Source organism: Oryzias latipes, chromosome 6 (genome assembly GCF_002234675.1).
Source record: "Oryzias latipes chromosome 6, ASM223467v1".
Taxonomy (NCBI): domain Eukaryota; kingdom Metazoa; phylum Chordata; class Actinopteri; order Beloniformes; family Adrianichthyidae; genus Oryzias; species Oryzias latipes.
In genome coordinates this window covers 23,424,516-23,437,189 of record NC_019864.2, presented here as the reverse complement: position 1 = coordinate 23,437,189, position 12,674 = coordinate 23,424,516, and the positions used below count along the sequence as shown (strand labels likewise).

The following is a 12,674-nucleotide window of genomic DNA, read 5'->3' as shown; positions in this document are numbered from 1 at the left end:
GCAGACTATTTTCTCTGTCTCTGTAAGGAGAGAATTTTCCTCAAAATATTCTTTTATTGATCTCTTTGTTCTCTATAAGTGACATTCAAACATTGGAAAAATGCACAACAGGACTGACAGATTTCCCATTGGGATGGAGAGAAGTTAGCCTTTTTAACTGCCAGGTGATGCCTTCATGAAGACTCGTAACGTTCAGTAAAACCTTTTTCCTCTTAAGCAGTCTGTCAGAAAGTTTTACACAACCCTTACTAAATCTGTCGGTGGAGGTAAGGATGTTTTTTTTTGCAGGAAAAGAAAGAAAGATGAGAGCTCTCTCTGGATCTTTCTGTCTGCCATTTTCACACTGAGTGTCATTTTGGATCAAATTCAAACAGAAGAAAGTTCAGCAATAGTCAGACCAGAACATTCAAGAGTGGTCATGAAGTCAGGAGAAAAACAAGCTAAAAGCTTCTTTTTTTTTCATTTGACCCCGAAATGTAGAAAAACGAAACTATATTTTCTTATTAATGAAACCATGAACACACACCAAATGTACACTTAAATAAACAATTTACAAAAGACTGTGTAAGGCAGCAGGCAACAGGTTGTAATAAAGCATTTTTTAAGATATCAGAGCTTAAAAAATAAATCTAAAAAAAACATGCAATTTAAACTGGACAAAGGAGATTTTATTAGCAATAAAGAAAAACGTATGAAAGTATACAACATAAACAGAATTACTATAAGAGAAGTATTGTCACTATATTCTGTGGTTTAACTGGAAATGCATGAAGCATGACGCTAGTTCATAATGTTCTTAAAAAGACGGTGAGGGAAAAGATTTAAGAACTGAAGGATCTTCTTCTTTTTCTTCTCGGGTCTTCACAGCAAATCATCCTCCTCCATTTTATCCTAATCTCTGCATCCACCTAACTCACGACTACCTCCCTCATGCCCTCCCACTGTATATCTATGAACCAACCTCCTATGTCTTCCTTAAGGTAGCTCATCTAGGAACTCTATCAGTCCCTCCTCTCAACAGGTCCAAACCATCAAGCATCACATAATATCAAAACCATCATTAGTGCAGTAAAATAATTAATTGACATCAAAAACCAAATACTGGAAAGAATTTCCTTCATGTTTCAGATAATTTCGTAAAATCTTCAGGCTTTAATTTTAACGCCTGCATAGAATCAATTCAAAGGACTTATTTTTCAATGGAATAATATTACATGGCTGCATAGCAACAACCAGCATTGGATTCTTCAGTAAAGAAAGTGACTCATGGTTACAGAGATCAGCTGCTGCCCGAATTCAATTCAATTCAATTTTATTTGTATAGCCCAAAATCACAACAACAGTCGTCTCGATGGGCTTCGAAGTGAAACATGAACTCAAAAGGATCACGAATACAAAGAGTGCAATAGTAAAATACTAAAAAGAACTAACAAACTGACTAAGCTATACTGGCATCCCTGCCCTTAGACCCCCCTTCGCGGTAAGGAAAAACTCCCAAAAAACCGGATTCCGGAAAAACGAAGAAACCTCAGGGGTGCCCACATGAAGGAGGGATCCTCCCCCAGGACGGACAGGCGATTTACCAGAACTCAAAGAGAAGAATTTACTTATCTAAATCTACAACTACACATTTAAAGTCCAGCAGACGAGCTTCATCCAGCCGTGGTTGGGGGGACAGTCAAAGGCGCGAGTCGAGCCGGAGACAGGAACCACAGCCAGGTGTAGGAGCCTTCACATTTGCTCCAGTGGGGAGCATCCCGGTTGAAGGTGTGACACAAATGTCAGCAAAGCGACTGGATGTTTTAAACATCAAGAAAAGCAAACATTGTTTTTCTGCTTTCATGTTTAGCTTTGAAGCTCAAGGTTTGAACCACCCAGGGTGCACCACACCTTCACCAGACAATGGCTGGATAGGCTCCAGCAACCCCCAAAATGAAACAAGAAGGTTGGGAAAAAGAATGGATGGAAGCTCAAGTTTACTTCTTTTAGGCAAATTTCTATCCTTTGCTCTGCAGTTTGAGTCCTTTACAGACTAAAAAATAAATAGGTTAGTAGGGTATTGTTTACAAAAAGGAAAAATAAAGAATTAAAAGAATATAAAGTTACATTTTCATTTTTATTTTAAAATTTACAAAAATTATAAAAACGCATAGTAAGGAAATGATATACTGTATAAACTTTTAAAAAAGTAAACAGTTACAAAGGATAAAACACAAAAAAGACATTGTTTCTAAAGGAGACAGAGTGAATAACTGAAGACCAAAATACAACTAAAGAGTATTGAATGTTGCATCATAGGCAGAATTAATGAACAGGTTGCAAACAACATACCATTTTTTTGTTTGTGCTTGAATAGCCAGCTGGTTGAATTAAGAAAATACCAAACAAAGAGAAAAAAATAAACTAATGAATGAATAACAGGAAGTCCAAGAATATAAATCACAGGTCAGATAACACATCCTGCAGTACAAGGATTGTGTTTTGGTGGCAGGTCAATTTGTTTAAAATAAAAAATAATAATGAAGTAAAAATTAGTGCAAGGTCAGAGGTATGATCAGTGAAATGTAGTTCTCTGTTTGCAGATGTGCCCTGGGACCCATCTGTGATGAATGCAGCTCAGAAATAATGTAGGATAATGCTCTCAGCTGGAACAAACCAGCTCACAACATTAGAATTTTCCTCTCTAAATAACCACATTTGCACTTTTCTCCATATTAAAGTCAGACTAAAACTATAGGCAGCCTCATTGTGGTTTGATTGATGCAAAAGAAAAACTGTTTTAGCCAGCTTCATTTTGAAGTGATTTGAAAAGCTGCCGTCGGTTAATTGCATGCTACTAATCAGTACGCTCACCCATTACTGAAGGAAGTTTACAAATTATAATTAAAGAGGTCATGTTGATTAGTGTAGATGGAGTCTGTGAGGTTACATGTGGAGAATGTGGGTTACATACAAGATACAGGTTTGAGTGCAATATTTATGTAAAAAAGAACTGTGGGAAGTAAGTCAAAACAGAAGCCCTCTTCATCTTTAATTCTTATTTAAACATTTATGAAGTTCATGTTTTAAGTTTATTTATTAACTAGATGTAAGAAAAGGGACAGTTTTACTTGTTCTCACTGGTCAGTTTGTTTGTATGTCCCTTTTCGTGTGAAAATTAAGAAAAGGTTGAACACAGGTTTATGATTTATCCATTTTCAGTTTATTTTGAGTGATCCCTTGCTAACTTCCCTAATCTAATTTAACATTTAGTTTCATATTTAAACTAAGTTATATTAACTATTTAATGCTGAAATCTCGGGTTGTGACCAGAATACTCTCGAGTTATGTTTACTCCACCCTCAGCAAAGCAAGTTCAAGCGGCTACTTCCAATAAAGTCTAGGCGCCCACAAACGCATGTTTTGGGCTTCCACGTTCAAAACTCTTGCATTCACACGTAGCTTCACAGGTTTCTACAATCGTTTTCAGGCTTTATGCACCATTTTTTTGTTCGCTTTCTTCAGCTAAAATAGTTTTTTGTTATGTTGGGGACCCCTGGTACTTGTTCTACTGCTTGCTGGTGTTAGCTATTTTAGCATTTTGCATGTCATTACAATGTTTTCCATGAACCTCTCTTTTTTTGTTTCATTCAAAATTGCTCACTAAATGTTTTTTCCATTGCTTCCAGATTCTTGAATCCACACTGAATAATGTTGGAAATAAAGCACTTGAAGGCCAAAGGCGAGCTGACACAAATCCTGTTGGTTCTGGGTTTTGGAATCTGTGGCCGGGCCTTTAATAGATTCATTTGTATTTCTGAGATCTGAAAGCGTGTCGAAGTTGCTTTGTGGCAACCTTTCAATTTGTCAAGATCTGGTTCATCACTCCAAGGTCTCCTACTGCTCTGCAAAATGCATGACGATTATTAGAGCCAATTTCTCACTGCTCTGTCCTTAAACACCGTTTTTTGGGTGTATTTTGTTGTTTTTTGTGGGGATTTTTTTTCTTTTCGTTTTTTTGTTGCATTGCTCAGGTTGATCTATTGTGCTACAACATTTTAAATCACAATGGAAAAAAAACTACATCACTGTTCAGTTTCAAATGGAATCAGGACATGTTGACTGCCTTTAAAACTATTGGATGTAGTGAAGGTTTAACATCCATCCTTCAAAAACAAACCTGGACCATGCTTGAGTACAAACTGCTACAGAGAAAATATTTTTAAAACTACTCTGCTTTTATATTTGTTAAATATGTATGCTAAACCCTCATAGACTTTTACCTGTCTTCATTTCTTTTTTTTTACATTTTAAAAAAAAGATATCAAAATATAATTTTTTATATACTCCTGGCATTTTGGCATTATAATTAGCATTTTCAACACTGTTCAGTTTAACCCTTGTGTTATCTTAGATGACCCCACCCTTACATTGACGTGTTCTCCCTACCATGACAAAGGTGGATAAAGGTGGAAAGATTTCATGTAATCCATGGACACCAGTGAAGATCACAAATCATTGAAGAAAAAAGGTTCAGCGCACTGTCTAGTGGGTCTAGATGACCCAACTCCCAATGTTAAAGTTCCTAGGATAGCACAAGGGTTACCTCAGTTTTCTTGTGCCTTTGTCTCTTAACTTTCAGCCACAAATACAGATTTTTAAAACCCACTTTAATGATTTTAGCATTATTCAACTGTTTGTTTTCAGCTTGACACTCTGCTGCAAACCGTCCCAATGCACGCTGGAGGTTCTGGCTTGATGGAGCCAACAGGACAACATCATCTGCAAAGAGCAGAGAGGAATTCCTGTGGTCCCCAGACCCCTCCGGCCCCTGGCTGCACCTAGAAAATCTGTCCATGAAGATTATGAACAGAACCGGTGATAAAGGGCCACCCTGCCAGAGTGAAACATGCACCAGGAACAGGTTTGACTTACTGCCAGCTATGTGAACCACTCTCCTGCCACAAATGGACAAGTTTAAAAACAAATCCAATCCATTGAATATCTTAGGGTCACTCACGAGTGAGGGAAGATTGGAGTGTGAGATTGACAGGCGGTGTTACGGCTGTGGCCGTATCTGGTTTCGTATAGTTCTGTTTGTTTTGTGTTTTGTGTATTTGATTTGAATCAGAACGGGACTTCAGTGGTTTTTGTGGATCTTTTGTTTGTATGTCTGTGTGATTATTTTCAGGTGTGATAGAAAGGGTGTGGCCTCCAATTGGACCAGGGCTGGTGGAGGCAGCCTCAAGAGGCCATGAGAAGGGAGCCTTGCAGCAACAGGCTTCATTGCAGCTTGGCCCTCGTCTCCATATGGTTTGTGTTGCACTTTGTAGTTTGTGGTTTCGTGTCCACTCTGTTTAGTCTTTTGGTTTGTAGTTATTTTTAAGTGAAGCTGTTAGGGGGGGAAATGCCTTTTATTTAGTACTTTGTTTCTCCTGTTTTTGTTAGTCTAGGTTATAAAAAAAGTATAATGTGCGTGTAAATGTGCTCTCTTTCAACCCCATGAGACCTAATGATGCAAATATGAGTCGAACCACTTCAGCACCAATATTACCTTAAGTTAGCATCTACATGTAAGGAAAAACATTCAGTCTTTCTGTTTTCAGACTGAATGTTTGTTCTGTAAGGCATACAATTACTGGCTTTTTACTATTTCTGCCAAGTAGAAAAGAAGAGTTTCTATCACAACATAAAATGTTTTTTTTTTAAACATTTTTATACATAAGACTGAAATGGTGTAATGCCAATTACACCTGGTCATCAATCCCATTGTTATGTGTCAGTATTGTGCAAAATATCCCAAGCTTCCTTGAATATGAACTTAAAGTAACCAAAACTGTTTTATTAGCTGAAGATGTTCCTTTAGCTCTACTAAACATTCCACTGCAAGAATCAAAAAGGGTAAATGGATTTGTTGAAATCTCCTAAAGAATTTAACCTCAGTTTACACTGTTACGGGAGCCGGCGGAATGACCTGGTGATTGTTACAGAGTTATTGTCTCCACAGCGGCTAATGCCGGCTACTGTCCATGTGGGAACATCCAGGTAGTCATTACTGCTTTGATTTACGGTCAACTTCCCTCTGGGGAGCTGAGCGTGGATTCATATCAGTAAAAGGACCACATTGAACCAGGGGGAGAAGAGTCATTAGGTTTATTGGTCTCACTCAACGCAATCACCAGAAACTCAAAGATTTCCGAACCAAACGGCTAATAATGTCATGTTGCCCGGCAACACTCACCCGAAAATTTAATCAGCAGGGTTATGAAAGCTAACCTGTTTCTACTGACATTTAATTAATCCTTCAACTTGGAGACCGAGAAACGAAGGTGCTTTGTGTGCGTCAACTTAAGAATTAAACATCTCTCCTATGATTGGGGTTTGAATAATGTTTGACAAGAAATTATTGAGGATGTACAAATTGACTTTTTTTTTGGATAAAACGAGTTTGTTTTACAAACAACATTGTTTTATCTTACAAAAAAAGCAATTGAAATATTGGAGATAACTGCTCTAAAAATATACAATCACGAAACAAAACACGTTTGTTACATTTTCAAAACATTGTGCTTTCTAAGCTTCATCTACAGCAAAAAAAAATCTGCCTCACCCCTAAGTGTTTGATTTGACTAAGAAAATTATTTCTGGCTGTTATGAAAACAATCAACATTCTTGAATACTCAGTGAGACAAATCCAACCAAAAAGGAGCGATTTATATAACAATGATTTTATTCAAGCAAACTAGTGACTGCTTTTTGTAAGACTGGTGGTGTTTCGCTTTAAATTTGAAATTTACAAGGCAATGCACAAATAAACCAAATGCATGATGATCAATTAAAGATCCTCATGTTTATTAACAACTCTGTTCCTCATGGAGAACTCCTGAAGGATTTTTTGAACCCCCCCACAACCACCACCACCACGTAATTTGGTTTACATGTTATCCTCCTACATGAAGCTCCACCAGGCGCTCTCATAATCAGACACGCTGATTTAGGGGAATAGTCAACTCACCCACTGCTTGGTGCCCAAATGTTTCAGAGGGCCTGGTCTAACACAGAGCTTGAATATGTATAAAGAAAGAAAATCTGTTTTCAGTGACAGAGGAGGGCAGAAAAGCACCTGGAAGAAAGACTGGAGGGGGAAAATGAGCCTGTTCCTGCATAGCATTAGAATAATTCCAGTATGCATCTGCAGCACAAACCTTCAGAGGCTCAGCAGATAGATTTAGTAACATTTGTTCCAAATTTTGACCTTAATCTTTGATGGGTAAGTGAAGGAATTTGACTGAAGTTAAGAAAAATAGTGATTTATGAAACAAAGGCTGTGTGTAAATTCCAACCTTAATCCCTAACTACTAAAAACTATGTACTGCGGGAGTATGTAGTGCCCTGGTTTTTAAAAGCATTTTGGACACCTTGCTCACTATTTCATTTTCTCAACGGCGAACATGACATCATCGATTTCACAAAGTAAAAATCTCAGTGATGTGAAAGTTTTGCGACGACCCTTTATGATTCCACTGTGTTCTGAAGATAAAAATGTTGATGATTTATAAACAAAAAACATTTAAATACAATTTCTTCGCAAAAATTGTTCAAACGCAATGCATTGTGGTCTATATTCAGCAATCAAGTGGGCATCGATGCACACTGGTTTTTCACAGAGACGTCTAGGAAATTTCTGGGGCACTCGATTTTGGAATTGTAGATTCAGACAGCATTCAAAATGACGAACGCACTATATAGTGCACTATATGTATCGATTAGTGAAGGAATTCGGACACAACTTAAGTATTTTAAAAAGTACTTTGAGGTTTTTCAAGATTCTTCAAAAAACGTTTTTAAGTACAATTACTATTTTCCTCAAATGCAAGGAAATGGTTTTGAGTGAAATCAGCAACATGAACATTTGCTGTTTCATTAAAGTGTTGCAACTTAGAAATTAAACAGATCTTTTGGGTCAGAAAATATCAGAACAGTTATTAATTTTGTTGTTTTTATTTGTATCTCTTAATTTACCCATGTGATCTGCCCATAGAAATCCATACGTTACAAGAATGTTTATCTATTTGTTGTCCCTCAGTCTTTAAAATATGTCCACAGGTGTATTCATTTTTTTTTTTTACAATCAAATTTGCCAAGTAATTAAACAGAGGAAATGGAGGCAAATTCACCACAGGAATCCTGTTCGGTGTGAATGCATCATAAAGCGTAATCTGCATTCCCCTCTGTTTATTTTTATAATACTACTTTCCACGGAGGTTCTAAATTTTCTTCATGTGATTGGCTTAGCTTTGTTTTTGTCTCTTAAATATGATCAAAAATATGATCAAACATAATCCATAACAAATCTCCTAAAGTTGCTGACGTTATCTCAGTCCTGTCTCAAACAGATCTCAGTTTAGTTTCTAGGAATCAGAACGATCAATAAAAGTTAATTATGACTGACTGGAGAGAAAAATTCAAAATCCATGCTGTGCAAAATTGTGCAACACTTGCACCACATTCCTAAACGTTACATGTAAAAATCAATATTTTTTATTTATTTATCAGAAAGTGTCCATTAACCCAGTTTAAGCAGATGAAAACATCTTTGCAAGATTCTAATTTGTCTAATATCCAGCAAAAATACAGCCGTTAATAGAAAAAAATGAGGTGTATGAGGGTGTTGATTGATTAAGGTTTTGCTTCACCGCACTTGTCTTGATTACATTAGGTTTAGTTGCCAATCTTTATTTTCTAGAGTGTATTTAAGTTTGCAGCTTCTGTTTTGTCACATTCTTCTCGTCTCAAAATGTTTTATCCAGGTTTTACAGTATCTCTGTTGAAGTTAGTCGCATTTTTTTGTTTCAGGGTCTTAAATCATGTAATTGAATCAGTTGGTTCAAAAGAGCCCAAGTCCAAGAGGTTTGTTTTTCCAGGAAATGATTTTAACTGCATAGCTTAAAGGGAGGCTACACCAAATGATTAATATTTTACCCAGATTTAGCACCAGTTCATAACTTACAAATGCTATAATATGAAGCACCTCAGTTTTATCATTTCAGAGGACTAGCAAACAAGTCTCTGGACTTGGGCCCTTCTTGAATTAAACAGGGGCGCTGCTATATTGGATAACTTGCGCTGCCATCTATGGGATAAAGCTAAACTGATGCAAGAGAGGCCCAAGCCCAGGAACTGTGCATTTAAATGTCAAACATACTCAATTCATTACAACAGACTTGGGACTTTTTTGCACATAATCAGATAGCTTTTCCCTTGAAGACCATAGAACATATAATATCTATATTTAAAAAAAATTGTGGACTTGGGCCCTTTTTGAACTAATCGATTCAATTTACTTGTGAAGTAATTTGATTTGCTGTCAAATTTGTCTCCCATTTCCTGCATCTGAACCGCCACAAACAACAATACATGGCAATTTCTATTTAAAAATGGTTTTAAATGTGTTAATTTATAGGCACTTATGAGATCCAACTGGTTCCAGCCTTTGCATCTCAATGAAAAACTGGTTTCATTGTTGTATCTCGTGCCATAATTGCTAACCTCAAAATTTAAACAGAATTCTCAGTGAAGCTTTTAAAATATCTCTTAGCATCCAAGGCGGGTCATTTTGTCCTCGCTCATGTTTATGTGAAGCTTCAAAGATGAAAAAAAAAAACACCACAGCCTCAGATGAGGACTTCTGCTAATATCTTTGATACTTAGATGTGAATAACAATGAAAGCTGTCACCAATTTCCATATTTTCCTACAATTTTGCATTTTTAACCAACCAGAGCCCAAGGACATTCAGCAACAAGCAAAACGTTCCTCCACCAATGATACTAGAGGCTGAAAGTTTTCAAAAAAGTAATAAACATTTGAGAATTTTCCGACGAAATCTTTTTTGTGAAATATGAAATTTGCAACAGCACCAGAAACATTATGTGAACATGTTTTGGGTCTCTCCCGGGTTATCTGGTGGCTCTATTTTTGAACCACTTGTTTGAATCCTTTTCCAAAGTGGGAGACTCCTCAAACTTTCAGTGATGTTCTAGTTTCTCCCCCAATGCTCTGAGGGACAACTGGCTGTTGTGAATCAAACAGTGGATGTGTGTTTGTGTGCGTTTACAGTGATCTACAAGAGGAAGTGGGTCACAGCATCTCCTGGGAGCCGATCTGGTTGCATGAACCTCCTCTCCATCATACATGTTTAATTATAGATTATAACATGTTGAAAGGCGGCGGCTATTCATAAAAACCTACATTTATTAATGAAGAGGAGGAGAAAACCCCTGTGTTTCTCCAGTGGATCAGGTTGAGCTGCTGCACTGTAAAACATTTCGAATTTTGAGTTTACTGTCCACAGCTTTGCAGCTGAAATACAGAACTTTTTGGGGTACTTAAAAAACAAATTATTTTCTTCATGTTTCCTCATCTTTATATTGCAGCAGCACAAGATGGTATGGCAATACTTTAAAGGCCTAAAGTTGTGGGGTTTTGACCTCTCTCTGGTACATATTCTGGGTACTTTTATATTAATAAATTGTTGTAAAGTTTACATTTTAGTTTCTAATTGTTAGAATTTTCCCATCTGTGGATGTGCAGACTGATAATGATGAGAAACATTGGGTGGGGCTGTCTCTCTCCTTCCGTGTGTGCTTCCCAGGATGAAGAAAAGAGTCATAAATGAATACTGCTGTGTGCAGAATAGATTCTGCAGATGCAGCTTCTTTCTCAAAGCCAAGAAAAGATCTAAAAATGAATGTGTAGATAAAAGGAACAATCAGGTCCTTCATGTTTTCTCTTTTATTTTTTGCATTTTTCAGTCATATTCCCCTGAGTTTGAATGAGCCCCAAAGCTGAAGAATTGAAGCTTGCTCACAACTTTCATGGAATTAAAAGTTTTCTGCCTCCACAGTGAAGCTGCTCATGCAGACAGAGCTCTGACCTGAGTCCGTGTAGCGCGGTCTGGCCAGGTCCCTGAAGTGGTAGATGTAATCCAGGCAGTTGTCGTCCTGCACTTCTCCCTTGGAGCACAGGTCGGACAGCAGTTCCAGCGCCTTTCGACAAATCTCATCCTCTCTTTCTGCAGGCATTGCCTTCCAGCATCCTTCTGAATGATCGGCCACTCCGGCGTTTCCTCCGCCTCGCTCTGGCTCTCTCTGGCTCTCTCTGGCACGCACTGGCAGCAGCGCAAAGGCGCACGGGAACCGCCGCGGCTACACCCTGGGATGCACCCTGCGCGCTCTGTGCATCCGCGAAATCCTCTCAAAGGTCAAATTTATCCAGATTTTTCATAAAAGTATGTTAAAACAGACAATTTGTGGAAGTTTTATTTTTTTTTTTTTTTATCGGAGTGAAAACATCACGACTTGCTGCCCGTGGTGCTCCCGTGCAGCTGCTGCTCGGAGAGGCTGCTGCTTAGTGCGCGCTTCTCACAGTGCGTTAGGATGCAGAGAGACAGGAAGTTCTGCCTCCACCAACACTCCTCCTTCACATCCACCCCACCATCAGACCCTGCCACATAAAATCCCTTCTTCCTCTGGATTGAAACAAAGATATGTTACCTCCCAGCATGCAAATACACGAGTAATGAAGTTAGAGCCCCACGCTCCCCTGGGCAGCAGATGTTTCACTGTAGTGTGGGGGCCCTAACACCTGGGAGGGTGCACGAGCATGACCTTTACTGACATGAGTAATGAAGGGCGAGAAAGGCGGATAAATGTCACAATACTGCCCCGCTGAAGGAGCTCATACAGGCTTTCTGCGCGCGTGGCATTTTGTGGAAGGTCCTTTACGCGGAGGAACAAACAGCACCAAGCAGCCGCCTAAGCTTCTGTTGTTTGTCTTGGATAGGACTAAATATTCATGAAGCTAAGCGCTTTGACAGGGATCTCACTCTGAGACGTCAAGAAAGAAAGCAGAACACAAAAAACCTGCCTGTCTCTCTTTTACACATTTAATATTTTTGCATCTTATTTAGAATAATTCCCCTCAGAGGGGTAACTTTCAAAGGTTTCTTTTATTTCTATTATTATAATTTTTAGCTAATAAAAACTTGACATTTATATCTAGAAAAAAAAGAAAAATATTGAAATATTGAATAATTCATTGAATACTATTTAAACAAAACATATATATATTCTACACGGAAAAAATATGAAAATGTTTACTGTTGAATAATTTTGGTTTGATTTATTTTCAAGAAACAGATCAGACCAGTTTGTGGATCTGCTGAAGCTCATGGATGCCCAGGTTGCTCTGAAACTAGCCTTTTCTCAGTTTTTGAGTTTGGTCTGGGCTTTAGGTCACCTTACGTTAGGTCAACTAACCAAACAGTGTAACTTGGATTGAAGATCATCTTTAGAAAATAACTCTGTTAACCTGATCCAGCGAACCACACTAGTGGATGAAATGACTCCTCAAACCTTCAAGAACCCTTAAATTGGACCTCAAGCAGATTTGTTTTCTTCCTACTCTGAGACTTTTGTTTACTAAAGTTGCGTCAACATTTACTTTAGTCTGAAAATTACACTTTGGACCACAGGGCAGTTCAGTCTGGTATGTTCAGTTCTTTGTCTAGCCTCTGACGTTGTCTACTGTTTAATATACGAATGTGACCGTTTATCCTTTGGATCCATCTGTGCAATAAAGATCTTGAAACGTTAATTTTCCTGGACTGCACAGTGGGTCGGTGGTTAGTGCTCT

At 38.0% G+C, this 12,674-nt stretch overlaps 1 protein-coding gene across 2 annotated transcripts in view; it reads right to left on the bottom strand.

Annotated features, from left to right (window-relative positions):
- The window catches only part of LOC101171486 (synaptotagmin-9), a 38,830-nt gene extending 27,302 nt beyond the window's left edge, over positions 1-11,528 (bottom strand). The window contains exon 1 of one of the 2 annotated variants that reach the window (XM_023955941.1): positions 10,915-11,528. In XM_023955941.1, the coding sequence (XP_023811709.1) occupies positions 10,915-11,062 (148 nt within the window). In that variant the 5' untranslated portion in view covers positions 11,063-11,528. The remainder of the gene's footprint in view (positions 1-10,914) is intronic. The other variant, XM_004069735.4, reaches the window with a different exon arrangement.
- Positions 11,529-12,674: the final 1,146 nt, after the last annotated feature.